This window comes from Pristis pectinata, chromosome 7, assembly GCF_009764475.1.
Source record: "Pristis pectinata isolate sPriPec2 chromosome 7, sPriPec2.1.pri, whole genome shotgun sequence".
Taxonomy (NCBI): domain Eukaryota; kingdom Metazoa; phylum Chordata; class Chondrichthyes; order Rhinopristiformes; family Pristidae; genus Pristis; species Pristis pectinata.
Window position 1 is genome coordinate 45,834,052 of NC_067411.1, and position 17,939 is coordinate 45,851,990.

Sequence of the window (17,939 nt, forward strand, 5' to 3'; positions counted from 1 at the left end):
CTTCTTCTGCTCTGTGGTAACATTTCTTCTTTCTATTAGGCAATCCTTCAAGATCAACTTTGACTAGTTTCAACTTCTGCTTTGTGGGTTCTGAGGTAGCTGATGAGGCCAAGGAGAGACCTGCAACTGTGACACAGGTGGAGCGGGACATGCAATATGGTGGGGGGGGGGGGGGCGCGATATCGTAATGGGGTAGGTAGGTGGGTAGTTTTGGAGGTGTTACACTCCTTCTGCTGGACTTCTGTGTGCTCCTGCCAGTAGGAAGTCGAGATTCTCACTGCCAACCTGAATGTTTCTTCTCCATTTTGAGCAGACATGAGCCATGGGTTTCCACACAAATTGGTGGGGACATTGCACTTCCTTAAGGAAACCTTGAGTTGTTTCCTCTGTCTTCCTGGTAATCCCCTGCTGTGAAGGAGCTCAGAATAGAGTGTCTGTTTTTTCCAAATTTGGTGTTGCACACAAGCAACACAGCCTGTCCAAAGGACTGATCAAGTGTAATTAGGAGCTTAGTGTTGGGGATACTGGTCGGGGAGAGGACATTGATATTGATTCACTTATCCTTCTAGTGGATTTGCAGGATTTCATAGGGACAGCCTTGGTGGTATCTCTCCAGTGCTATGAGGTGACTGCTGTAGGTAGTCCATGCCATAGAAACATACAGGAGGGGCAGGGATCACTACTGCCTGGTATATCATAAACTCATCCTCAGCTACAGATCCCATTGTGGTTTTTGCCCCAATCACTTCTCCAGCTCTGCAGCCTAACCCATTTCTCCTATACTCCTCGCTTTTTGTGCTACATGCTGACATCTTCCCAGCCCTCATCAGTTTCAGCTGTCCAGGTCCGAGCCTTGGTTTAGGTTTTGACCTCAACAGAACCACACTTGAGAAGCAGCATCCATCTAGTCTACAGAACAGAGGAAAAGTGTTTCTTTCCCATCTTATCATATTCAGTAAAGTTCCGAGCTTGAGCTGGGAGAACACAGGAGGAGAGCATTCTCCCAACAACATGTCCTGCAACAGACACAAAACCTGCTGAACTCCTCCCAGATGAATGGGTCCCAAGCACTTATCACCAATTGTGTCAGTCCGTCCTGCACTACAGAGAAATGTGATTAAAACAAAAACATATATCTTTACATATGAGCATGTCCAAAAACAAGTTAGTCAAATGAGTTATAGTCATGGAAAGTTAACAACACACAAGGCCATTCAGCCTCTCATTTCTGTGCAGGTCCAGAAGAGCTGTCCAGCCTAATCCCACCTTCCAGCTCTAGATCCACTGCCCTGCAGGTCACAGCTCTTCAAACCAGACACTGCTTAAACGTGATGACGGTTTCCACCTCTTATCACCCTGGTTTTGAAAGACAATAGCTGGACAAGGAGGAGAGAACCTGTGACAGGGTGGAAGCCAGGCTCCTCTGCTTATTCTCCTGGTAAATGCACTGGAAGATGACACTCAGCAACCAATTCACAAGTTGCTCAGGAAGAACATGAGAAGATTACGAAGTAGAGGTAGGAGTTGCTTACATGGCTCCTCGAGCCTGGTCCACCATTCAATAAATTCATTACTTATCCGATCTTGGCCTCAGCTCCACTTTCCTGCCTGTTCCTCTAACCTTTGACTCTCTACAGCCCAAAACTCTATCTATCCCTGCTTTGGATATATTCAACAATTTTCAGAAGTTTAGCTTTAGGAGCACTAATTCACAAATTGTTTCCCAACCATTGTATCGGAAGTAAAAAGGCATGTTGTAACCAGTCCTTATTAAATTAACAGCCAGGGCTTTGCATACAGATACTTTCCAAATAATTTGCATATATGAGTCATAGCTCATTGAAGGTATAAAGCATAAAAGGCATGGAGTCATACAGTATGTAAACAAGCCCTTTAACCCACACCAACCGTCAAGCACCCTTTTACACCAAACCTACTCTAATCCCACTTTATTCTCCCAACGTTCCCGTCAACTCCCTCCAGATTGCACCACTCACCTACATGCTAGAGACAATTTACTTTGGCCAAGTAACCTACTAACCTGAAATCTTTTCCATTTGGGGGTGGGGGGGGGGGAGGGGGTGGTGGGAAATCAGAACACCCAGGGGAAACCTACACGGTAACAGGGCAAATATGAAAACTCCATATAGACAGTGTCAGAGGTTCGGATGGAACCTAGGCTGCTGGAGCTGTGAGGTAGCAGGTCTATGAGTTGTGCCACTGTGCTGCCCTGTGCTCAAATATAGATTGAAAAGAGAGAGGGAATGTAACAAACTCCATTATGGCTACAGTGTGTATCATCTGCAGGGTGCATATACTGACTCACCCCCACAGCATCTCCCAAAACCATACCCTACCATGGAGAGACACCACCACCTGAAGGCTACTATCTAGGACACTCACCACTCTGCCTTGGAAATACGTCACTGGTCCTTCATTTCACTGGGTCAATCCTCAGAACTCCCTCCCTGACAACCTTCACCACACATACTTCAAGGGCCATTAGGGATAAGCAACAGATGCTGACTTTGGCAGCAAACTTCACATGAATGAAATTATGAAAGGCAATAATACTATAAAAATCTTTTCAATCGTTAAATATGTTCAGAGTTACAAATGAAAAGATATAATACCAAAGAGTTTACAAGCAAGGCTAACTTCTGCTGCGACTTATTGATCATTTTCTGAGTGTGCCAGAATTAGAGGTTGAGGGTGGTGTTGAATACAATGATTTATAGTGACAGTGGAAAGATGAAGCATATGTGTGTTCTAAGGGAGTCCTATTTTAGGTAGGTCATAGGGGCTATCAGTCTAGAATGATCCCAGGCACTTGCAGTGGGCCTAGAGCATTTCCTGAATAGCAATGTCATTGAAGTTTCTGCTAGGGATATGTCCAAGGAGCATAGAATGCATGTGCAAATGTGAACAAGATCATGGACAAGACTTTTATCCACTCACAGACTGCCCAGTAACAACAAAATCAAATGAGAATTAAAATTCAATCCGATAATCAAAGCTATTGGCAAAATACCATGTGTCCTACTAATAAAAATAGAACTGGACACTCAGTTTGTAAACGTAGTCCTGCTTATAGAAGGCACAGGCAAAGATGATCCAGTGCTCCGCAGACTAAAATAACTCCTGCGCTGAACTGTAGCCATGAGATTCCTGGCCACTGGAATGCTGTTTTTCTCAGCCTGGTCCAAGGTACAGTCATCATTGAGAGGCTGTTCCCAGCTCATCGATTCAGCTCTGCACAGTGCAGAGTCTCTCCCAGCATAACTGGCCAACTACACAGATGGAATGGCTTTGACAGCTGGTGAGGGTCCCTCACCGAACCCCACCTTTGCCCACAGGCTGTCAAAGCTGTCACTGAATGCTCTTGAATGCCTTCAACATTCAGAAACATTTCAAATTCAAGCAGGATCTGGACAATAAAGAGCTTTTAAAAATCATAAAAAAATTAAAATACACAGACACGCATGCTTCCATAAACACACACACCCATATACACAAATACCCATATAGACACAGACACATAAACACCCATAGACACACACAGACCCAGAGTCATACACACCGAAACACCCATACACACAAATACCCACATACACACACACACACATAACCATACACGCATACCCCATACACACATTTTTTTTTAAACGCATTTAACAACTCAACCGAAAGACGCCATCTCTGACAGTGCAGAACTTCAGTACTACTGTGGATGTCGGCCAAGATTCGGAGGTTCATTTATGTCGCATCTCACATCAAAAACAACTGCCCAAGCAATGTGCTGTGAGATATTCTGATCGAATGAGGTGCTGCTGTTAAAAAGATTATTGGCGTAATGACAGAGCCAGCAAGGCCTACTTTTGAAAATCAGACATAAGAGAAGGCCTTGCCCCTGTACAGCAGGATCTTGGCTGATCTTCTGTCTTAACTCCCTTTTCTTGCTCTATTCCCTACATTCCTTGATTCTCTTATCATCATTTGTACTGCAAACCACATATAAATTAAGGCTTAGATTAATGATTAATTAACAACACGTAGAGGACATCAGGTCCCCTACCTACCACCTTCCACAACAGTTGAAGTGTGCTTCTGTAGATCGTGGCTCTCTGCTGGGATTTCACCCAAGTGTCCACTATTCAGGGGTGAGCCTTGACAGCACAGGTCACAGAGAAAGCAACCCCGACCCATTTCCTAAGTCAAACACCTTGACCATTGCCCAAGTAGAGGACAGATAATGCAACAAAGATCTAAGTAAGGTTTGTATCCAGTCTTATGGACACTTTTATTCTCCAATGCAATACACTTGATTCAGAGTGCTATTTTCAACAGTGACTTTAGCAATTCCAGATTCACGGGGCTATTCACAAACCTTAAGAGCAGGCAGTTCAGAGTCTGCAATCTGTTTGAGCAGTATGCAAAGAACTAACAGCAGCTGTATCATCACAGGAACCGAAAAACAAGGGAGTGGCAACAGAGTCAGCACTAAGTCCTGCAGTGAGGTGATAACGGCTGAGCCTAGAATTGTTGACAGAATGCAAGTTCTGAGTAAAAACTTGATGTCTGCAAGGATTATTGAAGAGACTGAATCATGTGTAGAATGAGCTGTAAAGTTTACAAGAGAACGGTATTGCAATAAAAGGGCAGTTCCAAAGCTCTAACGATCCTCTGTAGGTGTGGAATTTTTAATTTCATCCCAATACAGCATAACCATTATGCATAGGACAGACAGAAAATAATCATATTGATGTGAAAGAAAGGGCGTTGGAGGGGATGAACTTGTGACCTTTAACTGAACAACTGAAAAGAGGAAAAGTCTACTGGAAATCAGGATGAAAGAGGGAGTGAAAAGAGAAGTACAAAGATGGCAATCTTAGGAAGCAATCAAAGTAGAGATTGTCACGATCGAGTTCATGGTATCCAGTAAAGCTGCAAAGTAAAATGCAGCATTCCCACTGACTCTTAGGAACCCTGGGCTCATGACTACTTAATGTGCATTTAATGTGGAACTGAGAACCCCATGTCCTTGGATTGGGAGCGCATGGAAGCCCAACATAAATGGCAGGAGGAGTGCACCACCTCACAAACTATTCACCCACCCATCTCCTCTGGCACCTCCCCCAACTTATCTGGGGTTAAGAGTCCACAGGTCACACATCAGTCACCTCAAAATCGAGAGCGGAAGCAAATCCTCCGTGGCCCTGAGGGACTGCTTAAGTAGAAGAGGCAGAACCCAGTATTGCACCAAATACCACTTACAGTTGTAATGCTGTAGTACAGCTTGTTGGGAAGGGCGCAGTGATTGAAAAGATCAGATGTGCAATCTCATAGTTGGCAGAATTTAAAACCACAGATTAATATAAATGGTTAACTAATTGTAGAATCATGTGTGTGTATTGTTTAACTGATTGTATGAGTCTTTTTTTAATTTATGTGTAGTTATGTGTATAGGGTACATTAAACAAATGGTTGTTCACATGCTGGGCCTTGATATATTGTTGTACTAGGCACTGCAGCTTAACAGTGAGTTACTGCCTTCAAAAATAAGAATGGCCAGTTGAGAGCCCTGTCTTTGCTTATTCATTGATTCAAGCAGGGAATGGAGTTAATTAACAGTGAGAGCTCTTTTGGAAGGGTCATAGGGAATGAAAATGTTGGGTGGGAGGGATGCATGGTGGGGTTGCATATGAGAACTTTCCTTAGGTGGTTTAGAGGAACGTTTCATGCTCCTCCTGGCCATGTAAAGAAACCTGGAGGTCTTCTTCATCCTTCTCGCCACTTCTGTCAGCCTGAAAGATGGATGGACATAGTGCTTTCCAAGCTCCTGTTAAAACGCTGCCAGCATTGTTTTAACATCTGCGTCACGTGAACAAATGCAAGATTAAGTATGGATGTGAAGTAATTGTCAAATCTCACATTTCCTTACAAATACCCTTGGGAAAGAAGCAATTGCCTGAAAACTTTGTGATCAAGTCATTGAGTACCACAGCCTTCATCCCACCAAGTCTGGACCGAGCATCAAGCACCCATTTACACTAATCCTATATTAGTCCCATTCTATTCTTCCCACATTGCTATCAACCCTCCCCAGGTTCTAGCACTCACCTAGACATGAGGGGCAATTTTGCAGTGGGCAATTAACCAACCAAACAACACATCTTTTCAATGTTGGAGGATAACCCACGCAGTCACAGGGAGAGTGCTTGCTCCACACAGAAAACACCAGAGGTCAGGAATGAACCTGGATCACTCGAGCTGTGATACAGAGCTCTACTAGCTGCGCCACTGAGGTGTAGTTGTACCCTAACTGGGCCCCCATTTATAATTTGAATGCGGGGAGTTAAAATACTCCCACTCTCTAGTTATCTTTTCAAAATGCAATGTTACTCTTGGCACAGAAGTGAACTGTGTTCTGGGATGTTTACTGTCCAGCAAGCACAAACTCAAGATAACAAATCTTACCACACAGCATTTTGCTGGAGGTTTGCTCTTCAAATATGTGTCAAAACAGATGTACTTTGGAATGAATTCTACTGAACCTATGAGGTCTGTACTTTATTTGACACTGAAAATTACAAAACAGAAGCAGCTGGATGTATGCAAAGATCACACCACACTGCACCTCCCTCTTTTTCTCAAATCAGTCAAAGGGTTTAAGGGCAAGGTCAATGGACTGAAGCAAACTAGACTTCTATCAACTAGATATTGGATCTTGTAGGTTCTGTGTGACACCTTTAAAGTTAAAGGACAGCTTTAACTTTCCACTTCTGTCCAGAAACTGATGAGAGCAAATGGCTTGGAGGCTGATCGTTTCCAATGAGCTTAGCTATTCGCCACTTGCTTTAATTGCAAGTGAATGGAAGAGTGGGTCGTCTAGCACAGTTGCTACCTCACAGCTCCAGTGACCAGGGTTCAATCCTGACCTCGGGTGCTGTCTTTTTGGAGTTTGCATGCTCTCCCTGTGGTGGCGTGGCTCTCCCCAAGTGCTTCTATTTCCTCCCACATCCCAAGGACGTGCAGGTTAGCATGTTATTCTGCCACTGTAAACTGGCTCTAGTGTGTAGATGAGTGGTAGAATTCTGGGAAGAGTTGATGAGATCATGGAGAGAATAGGTTGCAGGGAAAATTAGTGGGCAACAGGAAGGCTCCATGTGTCGGCATAGACTCGACGGACTGAAATGTCCTCCTTCTATATCATAAGGAAATATAGATATGGAATTCAGGCACCATTCACTCCTGTCTGAAAGGTGGAATTTAAAAGTTTGTAACATCAGTATTGTACCCTGTTCCAACAGTTTCTCAGCATAGTGAGGACAGGGAAAATCCAGTCAGGGTAAAACTAACCCCATGAATCTCCTGTCCAATGATTAAAATCTTCTCCCAAGAGCATTTGTAAAAAAATGAGTGAGATTTGACAATCATTGTGCATCAAGGCTTAATTCACCTGATGTCAACAGCAAAATGATATTAACTTTTGGCAGGCACGGTAGTGGTAGGCAGGCACGGTAGTGTAGAGGTTAGCGAAATGCTATTACAGCGCCAGCGACCGGGGTTCAATTCCGGCCGCTGTCTGTAAGGAGTTTTTATGTTCTCCCCATATCTGTGTGGGTTTCCTCCGGGTGCTCCAGTTTCTTCCCACATTCCAAAGATGTACGGGTTAGGAAGTCGTGGACATGGCGCCGGAAGCGTAGCGACACTTGCGGGCTGCCCCCCATACACTCTATGCAAAAGGTGCATTTCACTGTGTGTTTCAATGTACACGTGACCAATAAAGATATCTTGTCTTTCTCTCCATCCCCATCACTGAACAAAGGAAACACATGCACTATTTTCAACATCAAACAAGAGCAAACCATTTTGAATTAGTGGTGCCACAGCCTCTGCCCAATCTGCTATATTTGTAGGGCCCAATGTTTCTAGATATCCATGAATTTAGCTCAGGATTCCAAGGTCCCTCACTGAATGCCAGGGAATTCTCCCTGTTGTGCCAGCTGTTGCTTATCTATTAATCAATGTTACTTATAAAATAGATGATTTGGCCTTTATCACACTGATGTTTGTGGGAGTTTGCTGACTGCAAATTAGCTGTCTTGTTCCCTACATTATGAGAGCAAGGACACTTCAAAAGTACAGGTCCTCCCCAGGTTATGAACACACAATTTATGTACAGCCCGTACATATGAAGCAGCATTTGGGAGACCGGCTGGAGGCTGCAGGCATCTTCTGCCGGGTAGGAATTCAGTCCGTGGCCATAGTTCTGACTAGCAAACTGTTCAGGTTGCAAACAGTTCACAGGAATGGAACCCTGCCGTAACCTGGGGACGACCTGTACTTCACTGGCTGTAAGGTGCTCTGGAACACCCTGAAGTTGGGAGAGGCATTCTGCGAGAGTGATGGAGTTATACAGCACAGAAACAGGTACCTTGGCCCACCAACCATCAAGAACCCATTTACATTAATCCTACATGAATCTCAATTCTTATTCTCCCACATTTCCATCTGCTCCACCCAGATTCTACCACTCACTTATACACAAGGGACAATTTACCACGGCCAATTAACCTACCAATCTCCACATCTTTAGGATATGGGAGGGAACCAGAGCTCCTGGAAGGAGTCACAAGGAGAATGTGCAAATTCCACATGGCAGACGACACTGGAGGTCAGGATTGAACCCAGGTTGCTGGAGCCAGCCGAGCAGCAGCAGCTCTACAAGCTATGTCACTGTGCTACCTATAACTGCAAGTCTTTGACTGATTTACCATTTGCAAGAATTAAACTATTCTTCCACATTTGTTAATTACAGTTTTGACCACTGATGCCCATCCATCCATTGTTTATTGACCTCTTAATCCTAGCCTTCTGACTACAGTGTGCCCATCAAAATCCAATAGATCAGGTACCCAAATGTTTAAAGCTCCCACCTATACAAATCAACTTAAAGCTTAGCTACTGGTTTGCATTGTGGCATTTCGGATTCAGAAGCAACACAGCAGTGAAACAAAATTACTGCTTGGGGACGGGGCAGGAAGGGAAGGTAACTCCTCACCTTAACATTATGCCAGCTAACCCTGATCTAACCATAACATTGCAGAGAATGTTTTGCAAATGGGTGTTCACAAACATTTCCTGAAGGCATATTCCACAGAAGATCCTGCCATCTGTTCACAGTTGATAGCAGAGATCCCATATTCACTCTCATTTCACTGTGTGTTTCGATGTACATGTGACTAATAAAGATATCCTACATCCTATCCTATCTCTACTCCAGTAGAGTCAGGCATAGAAAGAACCGACAAACAAAAAGTCTATAGATGTTGGAAACTGGAAATAAGAACAGGAAATGGAGCAAGTCAGGCAGCTTTTGTGGAGAGGGAAACAGAGTCAATGTTATAAGTTGATGAAAAATAAAAACAAAGGAGAGGGAGAGGTGGAGAGAACAGAAGGTTGGCCTGTAATATGGTAGACACAAAGATTTTCTCGGTGGCACAAGCGTAGCACTATCTAAGAGAGGATGATGAATGTTTGCTAATCTGATCTGTCTGGAAGTGTATAAATAGAGGGAGAAGAGTGAGGGCAGTAGAGAAGGAAATACATTGCTGGAACTGTGAGAGGCTGTTTATGTCAGAGCCAGCCACAATACTCAGTCTTCCCTGTTTGTGTTAGAACTGATACAAGGTCATTATCTGTAACGAGAAGTCAGGTTTTTCTCTCTTCACACATGCTGCCTGGCCTGCTGAGCATTTCCAGTATTTTCTTTTTTCTTGTAATTCTACAATGCCTTTCAGGAGTTCAGCATTTCCCTTGGCAGCCAATTCAGTCATTGTAAAGTGGAAGCATTTTTGTATTGTTGGAAATGGAGAATCCATCAGAACACAGCAGCAAGATCCCACCAATAGCAATGTGATAATGACCAGATAATCTATCTTAGTAATGTTATTTGAAGGATAAATATTGGCCAGGGTAATGTGGAGAGCTCTCCTACTCTTCTTCAAAATAATGCCTTGGCATCCTTTACGTTCGACTGAGGAAATAGATTGGACCTTGTTTCAACAACTCTTTTGAAAGATGCCACATCTAACACTGCAATGCTCTCTCAGTGGCATAGTTGGGCTAGAATTAGGGCTTAAGTATCCAGAATGGAATAGTCCTGTGCTTTCTATTCTAATTTTTAAAAGATAAGTCATGTAGAATAAACAGGCCTCCAAAATGAAATGCAGTACATTAAATGTTGGGAGGGTAATACAACAGTTAGTCAATTCTATAGGGGAATTTCCCAGCAGCAAACAAAGCACATTAACCCATGAACATTAAAAATATGAATTATTTAATAGTGGTCCTGCAATCTTCAAAACTCTCTGAACACCTCCAAATCTGAACTCTTCAGAATCCCAGGTGATCATCTCTCCACCAATGTCATATCAGCTTTTTGCGTCCAAAGCTTAATCTATCTGGCTCTCTACCTCTCTCACATCCTTGTTATGACTGCTGAAAGCCACTCTGGCCAAGATTTTAGTCTCCTGTCCAAATATATCTTGATGTTAAACTTTTGCAATAATAAGGTTTTCTGACCAATGCATTGACTTATTTTACTACTGTGTCAAAGGCACTGTATGTTGTTGATAAATCCAGATAAAGACTTAAAAAGAGTCAACCTAAACAGGAGGGAGTAATTATTGAGAGAAGTACCCAGAGAAGAGTTGCTGAATCTTTTCAGAGCTTCAAACAGTTTGTGGAAGGCTCCCTTGTTGCCATCCCTCTGGCTGTACAGTATTATCTTCTTGGCATCGAGAAACAGGCGGGAAAGGCTGCAAAGAAAGAGACAGCAAAACAGCTTCATCAAAACAAAATCAATTTGGTTCTATAAACCTGCTCCTGAAAGCAATGACAAAATATCTCTTCGAACAATGAAGCTCACAACTAAAACACAATTGTAGCTCTGCCTTTGTACTCTGTAGATTTTAACACACATTTGTGACACTAGTTGGATCCAATATTTCAACAACATTGCACCTTTTATGATTTTCAGGGTTAAAATGATTAAATGATTTGGAAAAACAATGTGGAGATTTCTAATTTCTAATGCTTAATATTTTCTACAGGACAGACAATGCTGTGTGCAGATTTTATTTGCTAAAACAATTATGGAAAATGTTTTAATTGTTCAACTTCACTTCCAAAGTAACCCCACCTCTGGTAACTCAAATACAGGTCAGAACACAGGTACAACCTCAACTCTCTTCCAATCAAAAGGAGGTGTAATTTCTATCAACAGGTTTAAACTGAATCACGGATTGCATGGAACCTCAGCTTTGCAGAGGTTACCCGATTAAGAATTGTTCACACAATACTCCCAATTCTTGGCTTTAGGTCTAAATAAGCAAAGCTGGTATTCGGCCATACCTCACACGCTTCACTGGGCTTTTAAAATGCAAGAGAAAAGCCACTCAGTCACCCTGATGCAGATTAGTTTAGTACACTTCCTTTGCATCATTTGCTGTTTTAAAGTTGGGCTTTTATAACAGTCCATTTTGATATGAAAAGATAGATTTTTGTTATCACACAGACAACCCTTGGAAAAAATCTGATTTAGATCCCCGACTACAGTTAGATATGAAGGAAATTTGTGGCAAATCACTACGAAAGGAAGGAAAATTGTTATGAAGTATATTATAAACTGCTCCAACCTTTTTCTATTCATCTTCAGTTACTTGCACCAATCAGTTGCTAGACTTCCCAAATCTCAATATTGAAAGTGAAGAACTATAGGCAGACAAACATGCAACAGTATATTCATGTCTAGCTCAAGCAACTGAGGACAAAGTTCTTCTGTTTACTGGAGTTCAGGTCTGCCTCTGTATTAAGCAGGCAACTTCATTTTATGGGGAAATTGAACAATTCCTACTATTTACCAATGCTAAAGACAGATCACCTTGCTCTGAATAATCCACTTCAGGGCACCACAATTTTGACAAGATTAGCTTAACCACTGACGGCCTCTACAGAATTCAAGATATATTGGTATGAAACATGTGAAAAAGTATCATGTTCAACTTGGTGCAGTCTAAGTCACTATGCAAGCTTTCAAATTATCCACTTTTGGATGCATCTTGCTACCATAAAATCATAAGAGTCATACAGCAAGGATACAGGCCTTCAGCCCAACTGATCCATGCCAACCAAGATTCCCATCTAAGCTAGTCCCATTTGCATGAATGAGTCACAGGCAAAACACTATTTTTTTATGCAGCAATCTTAATATTAAAGCTTTATAATTAATCAGAAAAGCTGCGAAAGCCCTGTAAACTGTAACTATTAGTGACCCTATCTTTGACTCACATCGATTTGTCAAAATTTCCAATAACTCCAGGGGATTCACCAGGTGTTGGGTAGCGAAAGCAGGGGTTGTTTGCATTACAGATAATTCCTTGTATCCATGGCAGAGTCCCGGCAGAAGGCATTGCCTTGTTTGGGAAATGGCCTAAGCAAAAAGAGAGGAAAGAAATTATAGTTATGAGTTTACCTTGTCCAGTTTCTATGCATTCATCTAAATCCATTTACTCTGCTTATTAAGAGGATGACTTTCCTTTACCCTGCTTGTAAAGCCATCCAGTTAGTGCACAGGTTGGAGACACCCAATATATTGGGTGGAATAGGACTGATGGGATTCCTTTACGAGGTGCCCACATGGACTTAAAGGATCAAACTGCCTCCTTCTATGCAATGTTGACTTTATAATTCTTGATCATGTTCCATTCAGCAATTCCCATGATTTCTATTCCAGTACAACTTGGAAGAAATGAAAACATCCATCTATCATGTCCTATTACTACATTTTCCACACTATTACAGACCTATCATCTCAACTTACTTTTTTTTGTGTCTTCCTGCTATTGCTACAGACTGGTGAAAAGTTGACTTAGAATCACTGAATGATGCAATACAGGAAATGGCCATAAGCCAATCTTGTCTCTGTGAAAGAGCTGCCCAGTCAGTCTTGCTCCCAATTGTCCTCCACATTAATCCCTTCAAAAATGTAGAAAGTATTGAACATGTTCTTGAAGTGCTGTGATGGGCCAGATATATTAGGGACATTTAAGAGACTCTTAGATAGACACATGAATGATAGAAAAATAGGGGGCTATGTGGGAGGGAAGAGTTAGATAGATCTTAGAGCAGGATAAAATGTCGGCACAACATTGTGGGCCTAAGGGCCTGCACTGTGCTGTAGTGTTCTATGTTTTATATAAGTGATGGGCCAAATTGCTTCCTTCTCTGATGTAAATATTCTATTATGTTACAATTCTGTGAATATGCTTTCAGGCAACTTGTTTCAGAACTAAGCAACAACTGTGTAAGAAATGGTCCTCCTCATCTTTACTCAGATAGCTTTGCAAATTAACTGAAATCACTTCATTTCACTGAGAGCACTACTTATTCAGATTGTCCAAACCATAGTGTAACCCAAAGAACTTACAAAGCTGAGCTGGAGACTCAGATATGGAAATGGTTCTGAGGTGAGGACAACTGCTCACGTCTAGAATAAATAATGACACATATTGTCTGGACCATTTTCTATGTCATAACTACTAAGTATGCTATTGGGCCATCTCAATCAAAGCTTTCTCCCATTTAGTTCAAGGCTGACTACCTCAAGCACAGGTATGACAACAGGCACAAGGTGGAATGAAGAAAGTGGTTGAGGCACAAAAATAGAAGCAAAACAGCAAACATAAAAGGGAGAAGCTAAAACAAGTGAGCAAATTCAAACACGATAACAGTATTGCAGGAAATAAGAAAGAGAAATTAATAAAATCCCTGACAAAGCAGCTTCTTATTTCCCAGTCACAGCCCAGTTTATTATAGGGCCTTTAGGCCCTGAATGGTCGAGGGTGAAGGATGGGTTATGGGGTTCAATGGAGGAGTTTAAATTATTGAGGCATATTTAAGGTCTAGTAACCATTTGCAAATTCCACTGTGATTATTAGTCCATTTGGACTGCATATCCAAATGTCTACTTCAGAAGCATCTGATCAACCATTCAGGCCTATGAAAGAAGGTGGTCAGCCAAAATGTATGTGGCTGTGTTACCCATTATTAGCTCAATGTGTACTGACATAGCCAGATGAGCAGGTTAAACTGGTGAAGAAGCAGCAGATACAGATAAATCTGACATTTGTAGTGCTGCAATCTACTGAAGGAAAACAAGGAAATAAAGCTAGATTTTAACTACATTAGTATTTACATACAAACCATATTTGACTAAGCCCAGCTGTACAAGGCTGACTTGTCTCACAATATAATAGTTTTGGTAATATTAATGAATTAGGTCATATACATGGAAGCCTTTCAATTAAATTCAAAACAGTGTACTGATGGGAAGATTTACAACATTAAAGTCCTGTTAGCTGGTTTATCCTCTAAGATATATTTGGCAATGAGGATAGAAATTCTTGTGGTTCAATCCTTCCAGATTAATACGATCCAACTCCACATGCTTATTATTAATGTAGCTCCATGATAAATTGCTTTGGTAAAATTATTACATACCATATAGCTCTTAATTAGGTTTTAACTCTCAAAGAATGGATAAACATATTTGATTGAAGTAGTTTAAATATCGAAGGTTGTTGTGGTGTTGCTATGATGCTGCTTCTGCCAGCCATTTTCCAAGAGTTATAAAAATCAGCTACCAGTAATTGTTTCTGTAATCTGTACTGGTTCAGACCACTTCAATAAAGTTCAACCCCAGATCCCTCTTGTACAAGTGTCCCATGGAAGGCAAAGTACTGAGAGCAATGTACAAGATCAGTATCATTGCATCGTTCTGCAGAATGAAGTAAGGGGGGAGCAATACCAACTTGTAAATCATTATGTTACTATTAAGCTGTTCAAAATCAGTGAACAGTTGTGAAGTTCATGTAATAAACACCAAAAACTAAAGCACGCAGGACTGAGAAAAAAAATTGAGTAATTCTTTCATTATTTAATCATTCAGCGGATGTTGCTGGCAAGGCTAGCATGTATTGTCCATCCCTGACTGCCAACAAGACCATTTCAGAGAACATTGGTGGGGCCGGAGTCCCATATAGCCCATTCCAGGTAAGGAGAGCATATTTCTTTACTCAAGGTCATTAGGAGACAGGTGCCTTTTACAATTTCAGGATGCCCAAAGTGATTCACAACAAAGTGTTATAATGTAGGAACCACCACAGCAAATTTGTACACAGCAGGCTCACACAAAGAACAATGTGCTAATGACCAGTTTCAGTGATGCAGGCTGAGGAATAAATATTGTCCCTGGTACTCTGAAAGAGAACCATGGATAAATTTGGTCACAAAAGATCGAAGTTTAATCTCTCATCTGAAGTTCTCACAGTGTAAGCATAGTTCTCTATTGTGGGAAGATGAACCCATAACCTACTGACCGACAGTTTAATGTGTTGTAAACTAGGTTATAGGAAGTGAAGACTATCCACATGGATGACCAGGCAAAAAAAAATAATAGGGGTAAAACTGCTGTTGGGAAGGGTTCCACAGCAGGTCTGTACTGTACTCTGACATAGCCAATCTTCAGCTTCAATATTGTCAAAGGAACCCAATATTAGGCATCACACATAATAGCAAATGGATAAAATACTGCCAGGCCTTAATATATCGGTTCACAATCGGTTAATGAGACCTAGATGGCATGGTGCTACATTACAGATGACCTTCGAACTTCTGATTCTCCAAACAAATGATTCCTAATCACGGCTAGGTCAGGGAGTAAAGGTACAGAGCTGAGTTTGCCCAAATATTTGGCCCAATGGCAAAAATTGCTGTTTCAGCAATATCACTGATGCATGGCCTTCTGGAGACAGGGAACTAGATTTAGTGATACTGTAGCGTTCTACATCTACTAATGAGAAGAGCTCCCATGGATAACATTACCAGCAAACTTGCCAAAGCCTCTATAAGGGAATATTTATTCCTCACCCTCATCCCAACTAGGTCTTATTGCCCATCAGCCTTTGTCAATCCAGGTGGTTTACTTCATGTCAGCACTGAACGCTGGTGACATGACTGCAGCACAAAGTTGTTCTTATAGAGAGGAGAGAGCCAAATTAACACTTTAAAATTCCCAAAATAATAGGCCAACAAAATGGGTCCAACTTTTAGCCATTGCCTCAGTCCCCAGTTATGCACCAATTCTTAAGAGATATGTTAATAATGTGTCCTTTATTATTAATATATCACTCAAGAAGAATTAGTAGTGGTAAAATAATGCTGAAATTATAACTTTGTGCCTTGAGTAATATTACCACAGTGAAGGGTATGGGCTGGATGGGGAATGACAGAACTGATTTCTTGAGCATCACAGTCATATTTAGACTAGTGTGCTTAAATCACATAGGTTCCACAGAACTGGCTTTGATAAACCAAGTCAGCATGAGTCAGTGACTATAATATATATGCTATATAGCCAATCATGCAAAGCTAACTGAGGGCTTGCCAGAAAAAGAGAAGGATTTATATAGCATTTCTCAGATCAGTTTCATAACATTTCAAGGTGCTGTACAACCAATGAAATAGGTTTTCTGTAATCATCATTGTAATACAGGGAATAGGGCATATAGGTTCCACACAGCAAGCTCCCTCGAGAAGCACTGTGATGATGACAATAAGTTCTAGTGATATTATTTGAAGAGATAAATTTTGCCACAACACAAGGAAGGTGCTCTTTCATATCAATCTGAGAGAGCACCCTGGGACTGGGTTTAATGTCTGTTGGCTCCTTCGGATACATAAAATCACAATTATGCTTAACTGGGTGCATATTACTGCACAACAATTGGGTGACAGTATTTCCTAATCGCAGCTCGGAGATACAAAAGTCTGACAGACGATCTGTTGATGCCCCAGAGTTCATCCTGATCTGATTCAAGGTTCATTGAGACTATTTAGGAAAAGCCCTTATGCAGCAGATCAAAGATCACAGAATGGATGCAACAGAATGGATGACTGTGATATCACATGCTGTTTCCCGCATTCACGCAGGGCAGGTGTTCTCGTGACTACTGAGACCACAGTGGTAATCACATCCAATACAATGTTCTATTTGCAAAAGAGAAGCTAGTCTCCATTTATAATAGAAATGGTTTATTTGTTCTCCCTTCAGATAAGTGACAAAATATTTTTTGTTGTAGTTAAGTGTGTAAACAGTTATTGACTTGCAGGTGTTTAATCAAAGACAAAAATTTTGTAACTCTGATACTGAATATATTTTCCTGTCAACACCATATGTTCAATTGCTTAACCTGATTCTAGCTATCACTGAATGACAGAACTAGCACAGTCTGACATTAGAACTGCCCAAATAACTGCACCATTTGCTTGTCAGGTTGCATGAAAGGCATCAAACTCTATTTATCAAGAGTAAAAGACTCAAGAGTCCAGAAACCTGGGGTCAAGAAGCTACCATAGCAAAGTGTAGGCTGGAACTGAGTTGATTGGCACTTACATTCATGTTGCTCGTAAGGCGGATAGGAGAGTCGTACGGAGATCAATATGAAGAACAGAAAAAGAGGCCACGCTATCTCAATCAGCAGCTGAAACTGAAAAATACAAAAGAAAAACATTGTAATATTGAGGTACAAAATTTCTGGAAAGATTCACATGATGAGTTGCTGACATTTATCACTAAGATCGCTAACTGGAGAATTGGCTTCATCACTCCCTCCAATCCACCTTCCAATCCAGCGGCATATTTTGCTCAGGATTAGCCTTCTTCTGAAGAGAACAACTTTGAAATAGTTCCATGAGAGATGACAAGTCACAAACTGCTGACATGAGCCTAGACTCCAAGTACTCCAAGCAATTTGACAAAGAAAGCCACTGTGACTGAGCCCACATTTTTCTATCCAATGTCCAAAACTGAACAG

General features: G+C 41.5%; 1 protein-coding gene across 1 annotated transcript in view; it reads right to left on the reverse strand.

Annotated features, from left to right (window-relative positions):
- Positions 1–17,939, reverse strand: part of LOC127572810 (phospholipid-transporting ATPase ABCA1-like) — a 137,990-nt gene that overhangs the window by 86,753 nt on the left and 33,298 nt on the right. The window contains 3 exon segments of the mRNA XM_052020445.1: positions 10,705–10,823; positions 12,355–12,496; positions 17,519–17,612. Coding sequence (XP_051876405.1) covers positions 10,705–10,823; positions 12,355–12,496; positions 17,519–17,612 — 355 coding nt within the window.